At 41.9% G+C, this 15,999-nt stretch overlaps 1 protein-coding gene across 3 annotated transcripts in view; it reads left to right on the top strand.

The window, feature by feature from the left end:
• Positions 1-207: 207 nt before the first annotated feature.
• DNAJC7 (DnaJ heat shock protein family (Hsp40) member C7) overlaps positions 208-15,999 on the top strand; it is a gene marked incomplete at its 5' end in the record, with an annotated part of 31,433 nt that continues 15,641 nt past the window's right edge. Inside the window, 6 exons of one of the 3 annotated variants that reach the window (XM_084239353.1) lie at positions 208-281; positions 8,645-8,683; positions 11,549-11,637; positions 12,361-12,485; positions 13,146-13,259; positions 13,894-13,968. In XM_084239353.1, coding sequence (XP_084095479.1) covers positions 208-281; positions 8,645-8,683; positions 11,549-11,637; positions 12,361-12,485; positions 13,146-13,259; positions 13,894-13,968 — 516 coding nt within the window. Of the gene's footprint in view, positions 282-4,733; positions 4,763-8,644; positions 8,684-11,548; positions 11,638-12,360; positions 12,486-13,145; positions 13,260-13,893; positions 13,969-15,999 lie in introns of those variants that run through there. The other 2 variants (XM_084239354.1, XM_084239355.1) reach the window with 2 other exon arrangements.

Raw genomic sequence — 15,999 nt, 5'->3', positions numbered from 1 at the left:
AACCGTCCCTGGGCCTCCGCCCTGACGCGGAGACCACCGTGGACCTCCGGGGACGGGAGGCCGCTCTGGCCCCAAGTGGATCCTCTCGCTGGTAGACGGGCTCGAGGGAGCCACTCTGGGCGCAGCTCCGCCGAGCGGCTCGATGCTCCGACCGGAAGTGCTCTTCACCGCCGGCCTCCCACCCGGCTCTCTGGTCCCGGCGGTAAGATGGCGGCTGCCGCGGAGTGCGATGTGGTAATGGCGGCGACCGAGCCAGAGCTACCCGACGACGAAGCGAAGAGGTAAACGGGGTGTCAAGGTAGTAGAAGGGTGCACTTCAGCTCCATGGCTCCGGGAAGTCCGTCCTTGCCATGATCATCTCCTAGCTGTTGCGGCCATGCCCCGCCCTCCGAAAACAACCCCCCCAACCCCCTCACACACCTGAGGTAAAGTCCGGATGGACCCCCTGAAGGGGCGCTCTCTGAGGTCGGCCCTCCCTTCCCGCTTCCGCCTGGCTGGGAAGCTGAGTCCGGCCTTGTTACCGCGCAGAGGAAGGTCGTTCTTATTGTAAAGGCCAGGTCTCGAGGGCATCTCAGAGGTCTGCTGCGGGATGGGGGAGGCGGCGCGGCGTCGTTGACGACTTCCTTACAACGCCCCGGACCCCCGCCTACTCTTGTTAACTTCTGTGCATTGTTGCCTGTCAGCACTTTGCATCTCCAGAGCCCTTGCCCTCCTCTCCTTCTTTCCACAGTAATTGCACCCCTGACACCACTAGTCTGGATCTAAGCTGATTTTCTTCATTTTGACCTGATTGCACCCGGGTTACCCCAGGAGTCGATGATTATGATTGAGCGTGAAGGAAGTGGGGGGGGGGCTTGTGTAATGCTCTACACATTAAACTCCTCTCCTCCCTTTCTTCCTAGGATCCTCCTCCTTCCCAGGACTATTCTTAAGTTAGGTAGCAAGGAGGAGGGCAGCTTCTTGGGCACTCTTGGTACTGCTGGACAGCTGCAGTGGCTCGGGATTGCCAGTCCTGACTAGCCAGGGAAACTGCTGAGTGAGAGGTTGTCCAGAACACTCTGGATTCTGGCTACAACTAAGGCTGCTGGAGGTCGGGTTGAAACACGGTTTGGATAGTCATACTAGTCCTCATCTTAATTCTAAAGTAGAATTAACAAAAAAGACTATAGACCTTTGGAGTCATTTCCTTATCAACTGCAGATTACAGTCTGTTTCCCACGTATTTATTATCTTTATATGCCAAGCTCCTTATTGCTTCAGTCTGGGTGCTTTGAGGTGGTGATGTAGAATTAATTCATGAGATCTGAAATCAGGATTCCGAGATTTTTTGCTATCCAAGTGAGGCATGTAAGAGGTGAGGCAGAGTGAGTAGTTACCAAGTTTAAGAATATTAGTGAAACCTTTGCCCCAAGTGCCTGGCCTTTTGGGACCTGACAGAGAAGGCAGGGTACCAGAGACTAGTCTTTTTCTCTTAATTTTGAGTTTTTAACATCATTCCTAGTTGTTTCCAGCTAGAATGAAGCATCGTCAACATCGAGAAACTGAAAAATGGGCAACAAAGCTCCCCTGACACAGAAAGTTTATCTGTCAGGATTTACTTTACTTGGGCTTGAAAGAATTCACTGGTTCTTTGTGCTATAAATAGGTACTTGGGCTATATATAATTTAAGAAACTCATCCTGTTCAGCTTAAATCACTGGTGTAGGGTTGTTCCTAATTTGAGTTCTACTTCAAAACCCCCTATCCAAAGCATATCTCTTCCTTAATAAAATAAAATCACAATCATAGATGATATTTTATCCTGTCATGAAATGGTAGTAAGTGAACAGGGAGATACATTAAGACACCAAACACGTGATGCAGTGATGTGGCCACATCACCCCAAAACAGGATGTTTGGTAGCACAACCAAATAAGGGTGTCGCTGATGTTAACTGCTCTATCTCGTGGAGTTTGTTGTCATTAACTGTGAAAGTTTTAACTGCCAAGGAAAACAAATTTAATTATGAAAAAATGCATTCTTACCAAATAGATTTATGTTATACAAATGTTTCTAGAATCTCTTTTAAAAAGACAGTAAAACAGATGGTATATGATAAACATTTATATGAGCAAATCAGAAGGAAAATATAATAGAATTAAAAAAAAACAATTTGACTTTCAGGCATATAAGGCATCCTTAGGATAAACATTAGGCTTTGTTATTAAGGAAAAAAACTTGTTTATGGTTTTTCAGTGCTAAAAATGGAGATTTAAAAGTTTAAGAAGAATATTATTTTACATTTTTCACATATCCCGAAATCCTGTGCAGCCGAAATCCTGTGCAGTTGCCCTTTATTGTCTGGCTTGGTTAGTCATTTGGCCAAGTTCATGTCTCCTGTTATAGTCCTACAGCCAGTTTGCTTGGGGAGAGGTGAATTGTGTTGTTTCTGTGAAGTTCTGCAAGGGTTCCTTCCTTCCTTTCGTCTTGGCTCAAGGGCATCCTGCTGCTGCTACTAAATTGTCACAGTCCCACAGGGGCAAAATGAGAGGAGCCTTCAAGACACTGCAGCATTTTAAATAGCTACGTGCTTTATTTCCTCAGCTTTAGTGTCTCTAGAGAGAAAAGCAATGGACAGCAGGTTTTTTGCCTGTCACTCTTACAAAGTTCTTTTTCCCCCATAGCAGCTGAGCGGCTAAAATAAAAGATGTATTAGTTGACACTCCAAAATAGATCAAGATTCTGTACATGAAGATTATTTATTTCTCATTGCTCACCAGAACAGATAAAGCTACTTGGGAGCCAGAGGGCTAAATTTGAGAGGTTTTACTTTTCAGCTAATGAAGGCCTTACATTTTCCTGGGAAGTTGCTGCTGCTTTACATAGTATATGAATGCCTGTCTTGAGTGCAGAGGCTCTGGTTACATTTTCTGTATTGGAGACCAACTAGGTTTCTGTTAGGTAGTCTTAATTGTGGTAAAATTGAAGGATTTCGGATAGCTCTTTAGTAAAAGAAACACTTCAGTGTCTCAGCACATACCTGGCATGACCGACAGTGATGTCTAAAAGAACCAATAGGGGGCCTCCCTAGTGGCACAAGGGGTTAAGCACCGTACTATAAAGCAGTCCACACTGTGAAGCAATCTGCAGACTCTAGCACAAGTTTGATCCCCGGCCGGCCAGGGAGCAACCCACATGGCGCAGCAGACCTCTCCTGTCTCGCCCACTGCTCCCTTCAGCAGTGTATTTCAGTCAGTCTGCTTGTTCTGTTCCCCACTCTGTCTCTGGTGAGTTCTCTCACCCCCCGCATTCCTGGCCTGTACCCCAGCTCTTGTATGCATAAATAAATAAATAAGTAAATAAATCTTTTAAAATTAAAAAAATTTTTTTAAGACTTTTTTTTTTAAGATTTATTTTTATTTATTTATACACGCACTGGGTACAGTCAGAAGCACAGGAAGGTGAGAGAATTCACCAGAGCCAGAGTGGGGAGCAGAACAGGCAGAAGGACCGAAGCCCACTGCTGAGGGGGAGCAGCGGGCGGCTGGAGAGGTCTGCGCGCCATGTGGGACCCTCTGGTGGCTGGGGAGCAGCGGGGCATCGAACCGGCGCTGCAGAGGTGGAGGGCAGCTTTGCAACCCAGTGCTCAATCGCTGCGCCACCAGGGAGGCCCAATAAATCTTTTTTTTTTTTAAAAAAAAAAGAACCAATAGGAGCAGTAGACTTAGGAGCCAGGATGTCCTTACCTGATTACTTGAGCTAATAATCTTAACTTATCTATTTTTCAGATGGATGCGAACAAGACAAATATTTTAGACCTTCTGCTATTAGATATCTAGGTATTGTAAAACCTTTGTGGATTAGGATTTTTCCTTTAATTCTTTACCCTTATTATCAGTGAGCATGAAACCCTGGATCCATATCCTAGAGTCTGCTGCAGTTGCTATTTGTTTCCTGCTGCTTCTTGGAACATTTTGAGGTTGATGACCTTATTTAACTGTACAACTTTTGGGGATGCCTTCCCACCCCTTTCTTCCTCAGTCTGTTTTAAATTCTTGGGCTTTTGTAGCCCTGGTCTCTAAGTTCCTAAGGCAATTGGCTAAACATTTCATTAAGACTGCAAGTTGGATGCAAATTTATCTTTGACTTTGAACTCAAATCAATAAAAAACACTGCTCCAACCTTCCTTTTGGTGTACTTACAGTGTGGGGTCCAAGATGTAGAAATGGGAACTAGGGCAAATTAGTCACGGTTAAGGACGAGAAACTTAGGAATACAGAACCCTGAAAACCAGCAAAGTAATTGAACCCTGATAGTCACAAGTGGCAAAATTGTTAACTAATTGTAACTAGAGCAATGGTGGAGTACAGAGGGTAGGTATCTTTCTTCTTGCTGCTTTTAATTCATATCAACCAGAACCAGGTAACTTGAATAATTTTAATAAAATGTTGAGCCAAGTGACAGTTACTCTAGTGTGTAGTCTGTTCCCAACGACCAGAACTCTGATTGGCTTACAGCGCAGTCTTATTGTACATTCCAGCCAATCAGAGATTAGTTTACTCATTGAAACTAGTGTTTTAAAAGTTTTTAAAAGCTGAGTACTGGGCACTTGCCTTTGCTTTCTTTCTCTAGGACTTTAGAAGAGAACAATGATCAGCGGCTGCCTAGGTGCCTTACCTGATGCAGAGTCCCTCTGAGAGCCCATTTCTCCCTTTCTCCACTAATGTTTGGTCCCCTTTCTCCAGTGCTGAGTCATGTGGAAGTTACTTAGAGGTCGTTCCAGGTATTCTTTTAAACTGTCTGAATTTCAGCAGTAAGAACAGAATTCAGAATACAAATTATTCCAGTAGCCTATTCATTGTATTGGAGTGACCATTTTTTTCTTCCGCAGGCAGATCAAAAATGGCAGTTGCTGTTTTACCCCACGTTAGCCAGGGGTATGAGTGGTTGAGACTTTTGTGGATGGTAATATGAGGAAGAATATTTGACTTTTAAAGTCCGGTTCTGAGACCTGATGTTCTATTGGCATGTCATTTAATCTTAGCGTGGGAAGGCCAGATTGTCAAATAAGCAAGATGTTTACCATCTCTTCTTCTTTTTTTTTTTTTAGACATATTTATTTATGCATACAAGAACTGGGGTACAGGCCAAAGGTGCGGGGGGTGAGAGGATTCACCAGAGACAGAGTGGGGTGTAGCAGAACAGGTGGATTGACTGAAATAAACTGCTGAGGGGAGCAGCAGGCGAGACTGGAGAGGTCTGCTGCGCCATGTGGGTAGCTCCCTGGCCAGGGATTGAACTCGTGCTGCAGTGGCTGTGGATAGTTTTATAGGTTGTGTCTTAACTCCTTGCACCACCAGGGAGGCCCCTATCTCTTCTTATTCTAATTATAGACTTTTGGGGAGGTGAGAAAGGCAAGCAGGACCTTCTCTTTTTTCTTAATTTCTGTCCTGAGAATTCTTCCCAGTGGCAGTTTGCTCTGAGACAGTCAACTACCTGTTGAACTAAGAAACCGAGAAAACTTGGGAAGCAAAACACTGGTTAATAATCCAGATCGATTCCTCTCTCCAATACCTCCTCTCCCCATGTCCCCCAAACAAAAATCCAGAAAACAGCCTTTTTCTTAAGTATATTTCCTCAGTTCTGAATTTTTGATGGGTGCTATTGTCCCCTTGAGGGTAGTGGAAGATGACACAGAGTATAAAAACAAGTTTCTGGCTAATGCTAAAAAGCCAATGACTTGTGTCCTTCATATAGCTTCAGAGCTTGTTTCACAGAAGCAGCTGTATACTTGGGTCACTTCTCACAGGGGTAAATGATGGTTAGGTAGATGCACAGATTGTGACACTGCCCTCTTAAGAAATTAGCATGAATTTTTAACTCACAGTTGAAACAGAATGTCCCGGTGCCTGCAGTGGTGGGATCTCCTCTGATTTGATTGGTTGCTTGGTTTTCCCCCATTGAATTAGATATCGCCAGAGTTGCCTGGTGTCCTTCCCTGTTCGAGCAGTAGGGAGTGCTACTGCCTTTATAGACTGAATCTGTGACTCCACTTGGTGCCCCTTATTCTTCTGGTTCTGCCCCTGTTGAGGCTTCCCCCTGAATGTCCAGACATTCCAGAGGGATGGCCATAGAATAATTTGAATTGCTATGTTAATGAGTTTTCTTTACCTTCCTCTCCTTCCCTCTTTTTGGGGTGGGGGGAGGTGTGGGGCAGGTATTTTGATTGTGCTTTAAAATGAAAGTGGAAACTATTCATTAGGAGATTGGGTAAAGGAAACTGGGTGGCCCACCTTTGCCAACAGATAACAGTTGGATAGAGCCCACCCTGTTTTCTTGACAATTAAGAGGCCTTTATTTGTACTCAACACACAGTACCTTGCATTTAGCAAGCATTCAATCTGTAGAATTGATTTCCATTTTCTCTGTGAAATTTAAATTGTCATTTCACCCCTAGATTACTTAGAAGATTTTTTAAAAAGTAAGAAACAGTCTGATAATGCTTATTCTTTTACATTATTCTCTCATGAAGGTCAGAGAGAGTACAACATGAAACAAGCCCTGTGACATGCCTTTGGGGACAAGAGGTCTCCGACTGTGGGAAGGAGGAAGGAATTTCTACTCTAAGGCTGGCCAAGATCCCGTAAATTCTGAAGGGTGGAGGACATTTCTACATGAACGGGCCCCTAGTAAATTTGACTGAATAACAGAAATGGGTGCAGTAATCATAGAGTTAAGGTGACATTTTGGAAGTAGTAAATATAATAGGAATGCATAAAGGATATTTGACTCACTGGCAGTATAAAGTATTACTGTTACTGTTAATAGCCTGAGGGTAAACAAAGGACAGATCCTTTTTTCTTAGGTTCCTTCTGCCAATAAAAAAGCCTCCAAAATCAAAAAACCCCTAAATACTTCTCTCTAATCATTTTGTCCTGTGTTGTAAGTTTAGCAAAATGGATTTTTTCTTCTACATCAAGAATAGCAAATACTTAAAAAGAAATGCAGAAAACCAGCAACCTATAGAAAAACATTCAAACCGCTACATCTGTTTTGATATCAGTTATCATTAATGGCTATAGAAAAGCTGGACTTTATTAAAAATGTTACTCTAATCAAATATGTGAAATAAATAAAAGCAGTGTGGGGTGTTTTTTGTCATAGAAAATCTGATCAGCATAGCCTAGATTACAAATGTTGTAGGTTAGTGAAACAGTTCTCTTTATTTCTCATACACTGAGGTAGAATAAACCCTAAAATAATATTGTACAGATGAAGCCCCTCATCCCTACTTTCATAATCTATAAGCCCAGGATATTTGAAGCAATTCCCGAGAAAACCCAGCTATTTTGAGGACATTTTTAAACCTATCATCCACTGAATTTTGCATTGGTGAAGGCTCACCGAAGTTTCTGGATGCCTCTTTAATTGCTAAAGGATAGACCAGTTGACCTAAGGCAAAGAGTCTGCTTAAATGTTCAACTTGAAAATTTTTTGAGAAAATGGTTATTTTTGTAGGGTGTCTAATTTGGGGCACATTGAAATGTCAACTATGGTGTTTTAATGTGTTTTTAATTTTGCTGAACTGTAAACGCGCAAAGTTGGCTGGTGATCACAAACACAGGTTTGTCTGATTTGGTCACATGATGCTAGACCCTGCTAAGACCTGTGTGATACCTAATGATTCCCTTGGCAGTGTTTGTTGAGTGATCAGTATCTGTGATGAATGGATGCTAAAGAGAGAATGTAAACTGCATGGTCAGAGGATATACAGATTTTTAACACATGTAGTGTAGACAAGCAAGTTTTCAGAGCTGCAGTTTTCTGATTGATAATTTATCTGTGGGGAAAAAAAGCCATTTTAAAAGAGTAAAACAGACCAAGAGTGGAGTGTATTCTTCCCTATACCTGTAGGAGGGAAGGCTAGCCAGTTCCTCACTGCTTACTTCCCATCATGACATCTAAACAGGATAGAGTTTTTTGAAAACCTTTCTGTGTCTGTTTTTCAAGAAATTGTTGCTTGCTATAAAAGTGAAAGGACTGGTTTAATGCAGATGGAGTCAATCCCAGCATCTCTTGGTGAATCAGAGAGCTGACACTTATTCTGTGCACTTATTTTGCTTAGAGTTGACCCAGCGATTGGATGGGGAATTGGATAAATTAGTTTTAATCTAATATCCTTGACACTTAGTAGAGGAAAAACACAGGACTCCAGGAATTAGGAAACCTGTGCAACCGCACTGGGTGCTCACTGCCTCTTCCTCTATAAGGACATGTGGTATCCCGATAACTGCTCCAGCAGGCCACTGCGAAATCTTCAATTGTAAAGCTTTCAATATCTGAAAAAGCATCGGATTTGTTATGGCCAAATCTGTATTTTGCTATAGTGTTAAATTTCAGCCCTTAGTGTGATTTACGTTTTGTGGCTATAGAAAATCTGTAGTTTCATTTAGTCATTTTGGAGCTTTCATTTTTTCAGTTGGTCCAAGTAAACTCTGTTAATCCTGATTCTTTCTTTCTCAATACCAGTGTGTTTCAGTGGGTACATGTCGCAACCTCACTAGGTTATTGAATGCATTTTCCCTGGCAGTGAGTAGAGCAACAGAAGCCACTGCAAGATTGCCCTCAATTCCAGTGTTAACCAGCTCTTCTCCTTCTTTTCCAGTCCCACGCCTTTGACATCTCATCCTTCAGTCCCTTTGCTATAAGGGCAACTTGAACAAGCTTCAGACCTTTCTCAGACTCCCAGGGCAGGACTTGAATGGATTTGACCCTGGAATTGTTCCTGATGCAGCCTTGTTCAGTTCTTGCAGCTGCCATGCTGGATTCCAAAGATCCACTCTTTCCTCGGCTGGTCTCGCAGGGTCAGGCCCATTGGTTAAAGCTTGTCGTGTATTTGGTGGGGAGGTTCACAACGAAGGAGGGACTCCACTTTGGGCGTTGGATCTGGAGGCAAAAATAAGCATTCAGTCTAAAAGCACTAAGTGCCCATTGTTTTGGCAGCTGTTAATCAACCATGTTTCTGTGAAAATAAGTCCTTTTCATGAGGCAGTTGTGTGGGAATAGCTAATTCTGGCCTGATGCTGTGCAGTGTGAAGTTAAAAACATGGTAACTTGTCACAACACAATTCTTCTTGTTCTTTCTGCTGTGGGCTGACTCTACATTACTCGCTTTGTTTGCTCTAGAATGGAATCTACTCACCATTTACTAAAATGAAATGCATTTCTTGGGGGAGGCGGTGTCCAGTTCACTAGGTCTTGCATCTTAAAGAGAAAGAAATCCTGCTCCTTCTGTGACTAATGTTAGGAATGCCACTTAGCTTATTTAAGTCCAGGTTACTGTTCTGGGATTGGATTTTATATGCTGGTACTGTTTTGACTTAAAGAAATTCATATTCATTGCCTGAGTCTTGTTCCTAGCGGTACACATTAATTTTCAAAGTCTTAGGCAGCATGTAGAGGTGAACAAGAGAGAAAGTTTAGCATAGTAGAAAGTGCACGAACTTTGGAATCTGACCTTATGCAAGTTATTTAACCCTGAACCATAATTTCTTCTTAGAAAAGTAGAAATAATGAAACTCACTTGATAACACAATGCACTGAAAGTACCCAAAAGTACCTGGCCTGAATAATTCTGAATAATCTTCCACAAAACTCATTCTTCGCATTTCTACTAGAAGCCAATGCTGAACTTACTAGCTTCCATGGGAGTTAGGCAAAAAAAAAAAAAAAAAAAAAAAATGGAGGGGGGCTCCCTTCAGTACCTCTACAGGTTGTCTCACCTTTGACTTATAAGTTTCATGCTGCTGACAGTGTCCAGGTGCCTAGGTGCTGCTGGTTTGCTTCAAGAATTTGTGTGTTCTTAGCCACTAGCAACTGAAGAGAGGGCTTGATCTTCTCAAATACAGTCTGAGCCTAATGTTTCCTTTGTACTTACTACATTTATTTATAGCAGCTTGACAGTAGCTTGACTCAGTTTCTGAAATTCAGTGTTAGGAAAAATCCTTTATTCAAATCTCTTGGCATGTCCACTCCTAAAGGATAAACCTCTTTGTAGTTTTTAATAGTGACTTAATTTAGAGTTGCAGGATGCTGCATGTCATGCAGAAAGATTGCATCTGGTGCTATGAGTCTTGCAGTTGGGGGATTCTTCTTAAAGACTTTTAATGACAGATGTCCTCTTTACAGCACTGTGACAGTAAATAAAACTACTCAAACAGGTTTATATCCATCACAGTTCAAATCTGTCAGTGTTTATAGATCATTCCCATTTTCCTTTTCCTTTCTTCTAGTCTTTTCATGTTAGTAGGGCTTGCCAGGACAGTGATGGAGAAGAATGGAAAGGGAGATCACCTCAATAAAAAGAAGGCAGCTTTGCCAGTTTGTAGTTTAAAATACGTAAGTAAATAAATCACAAATCTTTCCAATGATTGATGTCCGTAGAATCAAGCTCTAAACCCCATACCATCACCAAAGTTAAGAACTATGTACTTTGTCCTCACTTCAGGTAGCCCCTGAACTGGCTTCTTTACATATGTGGAGGACAGGAGAAGAAACTGATTCTTCCTTATAACAAAAATGCACAGATATTTAGTTATTGTTGCAGTAATCGTTTTGGTAAAGAACCTTTGTACTCAAGTTGGTCAATAGAATGATTTTAGATATATTTGATAGAGCTTGCTAGTTTGTTCTTTTAAAACATCTTGGTCGTGTGTGATTTGATTCTAGTTCCTTGGTGAGGAATATAATTCCAGGTTTTATAACATTGTTCCTTTGAAAGTACAATTTATCTAATGCCACAAAAAATGGATCTTAGGGTCTTATATGACCTGCCTACTATTATACGAGATACTGCAGTGATGGCAAAGGGAAAGTAAGTACCCACATAAATGTGATGGGCAGAGGGAATACCAATAGATGGGTACTTCTTACAGCATGGCACTGGCAGCCTGTACCTTGTTTGTGCCTGTCACCCAAGTTCTTGATTTCTACTGTCACTGAACTCTGTCCTCCATCTTACACACCAATATGCTATGCTTTTAACTTCTTTGCCACCTGCTTTTGCTCTGTTTGTCTTTCCAGTGACAAATGCATGAGCCATGAGAGAATAAATCAGTAAAACTCACTTTAATGTGATCCATTTTGCATTGAGAAATCAGTTGCCCTGAAAGGAATTATCTTTAGCTATTTTTTTGAGGGTTTGCTAAAGACACCACTTATGGACACAATGGAAAGGAAGTAACTATAAGAGAACATCTCAATTTAGCTGTCCTAAAGGGAATGGCTGCAGGTGGGAATAGCAAGGCAAGGCAAGCAACATAAGAGGATTTTTTATTTAGTTTGTATCTAAGTGAAAAAAAAAAAAACAGCATCTGAAGAACCTGGATTCTTTCATTAGCACCTCCTTTTGGTCCATCAGCCCATTGAACAAATCTGTAAATTACTTCAAGTATTACACTAATTTGCAGCTCAGTGAGCTGGGGGCACTAGACCAAAGCTTGCTCCCATGAGTTTACAGAGTTTAGTCCCTAGCTATGGTAACATAATTCTCTTTCTCTTTCTCTTTCAGGGAAGCAGAATCTTTCAAGGAACAAGGAAATGCATACTATGCCAAGAAAGATTACAATGAAGCTTATAACTATTACACAAAAGCCATAGGTGAGAAGCACCTGGGACTTATGCGGGAGAAATAATTTGCCAAATACTGTGATAAATAGCTCCTCTCTGAGAAGTGGCCTCTTGCATAGTAGGTGGGTAGCTGTTACTATGTGAACTCCTCTGGACTTCAAGATCTCATGAGGCATTACTCTTTTTTTTTTTTTTTTTTTTTTTTAAGCTCAAGTGGGTATTTCTTCTTTTGACAAATTAAAGTCACTTCCAGAAATTGCAATATATTAGGGCTAAAAAGATGCCCACTTAAATGCATCTTAGCTGTTGCTAGTTCATTTATTATCTTAGACAGTAGTCTTTGTAAATATTGGCAAATCTTAGTTACCTCCATGCTCAGTTGGCGGGCATATTTTAGTCCTATGTCAGCATTTTTCTCACTTAATTGCAAGATCAACTAACACAACGGAAACCACAAGTTCGTTTTATATGAAACACATCTTCTGTAAAACACACAATCTGTTAGAAGGATATATATTCTGACCCATCTCCCCCAAAAGATAATCTGTATACTTAAAGGCTAAGTATAAATTATTTTTTCATAGCTTTTTTGTTCTTAAATTTACACCACTGCTATTGTTCATTGCACAGGTACTCAAAAATTTGGCTATGACCTCTTAAGGAGACCGTATCAGATTGCTTTATAGTTTGGTGGCCTTGGTATCATTCTGAGGTGGAATGACCCCTGAGATTTTCTTTCTGCTTTACCTATAGATATGTGTCCTAAAAATGCTAGCTATTATGGGAATCGAGCAGCCACCTTGATGATGCTCGGACGGTTCCGGGAAGCTCTTGGAGATGCACAGCAGTCAGTGAGGTTGGATGACAGTTTCGTCCGGGTATGTAATGGGGCTCTCTGGGGAGTCTGTGCAGTTGAGTTCCTCTAGCCCAAGGTTCCTCATTCTCAACACTAGTGACATTTTGGGCCAGTGACAATTCTTTGTTGTGGGGAGCTGTACATTGTGTATTATGGGATGTTTAGCAGCACCCCTGACCTTTAACCATTAGATATCAGTAGCACCCCTTCCCTCCCTGGTTGTGACAGCAAAAAAAGTCTCTAACATGGGCCTCCCTGGTGGCACAGGAGTTGAAGTTTCAGTTCTGTCAAGCTATCACCAGCCATGAGTTCACTCCCCAGCCAGGGAGCTACCCACATGGCGCAGCAGACCTCTCCTATCTCCCCGCTGCTCCCCTCAGCAGTGTATTTCAGTAGATCTGCCTGTTCTCCCCATGCTGTCTCTAGTAAATCCTCTCACCTCCCGCACCTCTGCAGTAGGTGCAGCCCTTGTATGCATAAATAAATAAAAATAAATCTTAAAAAAAAAAAGTCTCTACCATTGCTAAATGTTCCATGGAGGGCAGACTCACCCCTGGTTAAGAACCACTGCTCCAGCCATTTTCATCTCATGTAGATTTTGTGTAGGTGTTAATTGCCACTCTTGATTTCTCTCTGCCTGTCTGATCATGCTCCTTTTCTTCCCTTCTTGTGTTTCTTCTAGGGACATCTACGAGAGGGCAAATGCCACCTATCTCTAGGGAATGCCATGGCGGCATGTCGTAGTTTCCAGAGAGCTCTCGAATTGGATCATAAAAATGCTCAGGCACAGCAGGAGGTACGGCTTGATCCTGTTTGTATGGAAAGAGGCATTTGGGAGGACTCAAGACATGAGAGTTAGAGCTGTGCCCTAGTCTCACTTCCCTATCAGCCACATCTGTGGGTGGTTGTAGGCAAATCTCATAGGCTCTGAACCTCAGATTATTTATAAAAGGATTTACAACTTTAGAAATCTGTGAAAATTAGGGTATTTCTGAGTTTATTCAGGGATAGGGAGGTATTTAAAGGACTGATCTGATTAAGGTTAAAGAATTTGAGTAAATTCAAACCCTGATTAAGTTGATAATAGCTAACACTTGATTAGTTTTCATCGCCATAGAGTGTCTATCCCTGATGAATTTTAGTGAGATTCTCAAAAGTTCTGCTCAATCCCTGACAATGCCTCGCCTTTATTTCATGTTTGTCAGGATGCAGCTCTTGTATTCCTGACTTCACATTTAACCTGAGGGTGAAGGTTGGGCCTTCACCTTCCTAAGGAGTCTTGGCTGCACTTGCGTTCATCATCTTGACTTGTGAAAAGTTCATGATTTTGATTTTCTTGAAAGAAAGATTCATTGAGGCCTTAATGATCTTTGTCATTGTTGAATTTACAACTGTAATAAAGCTTTTTCTTATCTGATTTCTTGGTATAGTTCAAGAATGCTAATGCAGTCATAGAATATGAGAAAATAGCAGAAACGGATTTTGAGAAGCGGGATTTTCGGAAGGTAAAGTACAACGGAGAAAATCTCATCTCTTCTTTCTCACAAAGTTTCTAGTGTGTGTGTGATTAAGAGGAGTATGGTACAGAAGATATAAAATAAATTATACTTTAATTTGACTCCATCCCTCTTTATTAAGACTGTTTTTTAAAAATTCACAGCAAAATTGAAAAGAGGGAACAGATATTTCTTTTTTTTTTTTTTTTTAAAGCTTTATTTATTTATTTATACAAGCACTGGGTACAGTCAGAAGCGCGGGGAGGGTAAGAGAATTCACCAGAGCCAGAGCGGGGAGCAGAACAGGCAGAAGGACCGAAGTACACTACTGAGGGGAGCAGCGGGCGGCAGGAGAGGTCTGCGCGCCATATGGGACCCTCCTCCGGTGGCCGGGGAGCAACTGGGGATCGAACTGGCAATGCAGAGGCTGCGGGCAGCTTCGCAACCCAGCGCTCAACCGCTGCGCCACCGGGGAGGCCCGGGAACAGATATTTCTTATATACTCTCCTGACCCCACTTCTACATAGCCTCCCCCATTATCAACATTAACCAACAGAGATACACTTGTTAGAACCAAATTTTTATGAATATGAGTAAAACTGCTATAAATATCCATGTGTGGGTTTTTGTGTAGATATAAGTTTTCATCTCCTGCAGGTAAATAGTAAAAAGTATGATTGCTGGATTGTATAGTAAGAATAGATTTAGTTTTTCAAGAAACTGCCAAACTGTCTTCTAAAGTGGCTTTACCATTTTGCATCCCCACCAGAAGTGAATGAGAATTCCTGTTGCTCCACATCACCACCAGAATTAAAAAAAAAAATTTGTTTTGCTAAGGTACTGAAGCAGGCTTTGGATCCAGGAGGCAGACCCTCAAGGGACTCTTAGTTCTTATCTCAGTAAGGAAAGAATACAGCGTTGAGACTAAGGTTAGGGGGGAAATCAAGAAGTTTTTTGGCAGATGAGGACAGTAAAGCTCTCTCAGGAGACAGGGGGCAAGAAGCAGGAGTTTATATGAATGTGGAGAGCATGGGATAGAAGTTTGGAATTGGGGTAGCTTGGCGTTGTGTCTCGTATTGATTGGTTGAGGCCCATTGGATCTCCCAGGTTTCTTGGTCAGTTTTCCGGGAACTGGCTTTTGTCCATTGCTTCTGCATTGTGTTGGTTTTCTCACTGAGTTGGGACACCCTGACAGCCTGTGCTCAGCCTGACTTCCTCATTCAGTACTTACTAATTATATTTCACTCTATAGTAAGAAGCAAAACAAGTTTGTTACTTGAGTTTGTTCCTTATTTGGTATAAGGTAGTGGGTTGACAGTATGCTGGTTCATAATGTTAACAGAGGAAAGTCCAGTTAGAATTGAATATTAGATTTGGGTAATTCATCTTTATTTGAATGATGAGAGCCAGCTTTCACTCCTGTTTATGTGAACTGGATGGACCGAGGAAATCAAAAATAGAAAAAGACTACTTTTTTTTTAATAGAGGCATGTTTTATTTATTTATTTGTTTGTTTGTTTTGTTTATACATGCACTGGGTACAGTCAGAAGCGCGGGAGGGTGAGAGAATTCACCAGAGCCAGAGCGGGGAGCAGAGCAGGCAGAAGGACTGAAGTACACTGCTGAGGGGAGCAGCGGGCAGCAGGAGAGGTCTGCGCACCATGTGGGACCCTCCTCTGGTGGCCGGGGAGCAGCCGGGGATCGAACCAGCACTGCAGAGGCTGCGGGCAGCTTCGCAACCCAGCGCTCAACCGCTGCGCCACCGGGGAGGCCCGAGTACTTATTTTTTTAAAGAACTTTTTTAATAGTGTACATTATTACTGCCTTTTTGACATTAGGCCTTTCTATGGATGCATACCACTGTTAATTATGAAATTTTGTGACAGTTCCTAAAAATGTATATCCAAAGGGATTGACAGATCTGAAACATGGGGAGTATATAAAAGTTCTACTTTCTAGATCTTGTGGTTATGCTCATCTGTATAATTCAGCTCCCTTCTTTAGACATACTTGAAAGTAGCTTTCACTAGAGTTTTTTTT

Source organism: Talpa europaea (genome assembly GCF_964194135.1).
Source record: "Talpa europaea genome assembly, chromosome: 7".
Taxonomy (NCBI): Eukaryota; Metazoa; Chordata; class Mammalia; order Eulipotyphla; family Talpidae; genus Talpa; species Talpa europaea.
Note: the sequence above shows the minus strand (reverse complement) of the source record. Positions and strands in the feature narration are given on the sequence as shown.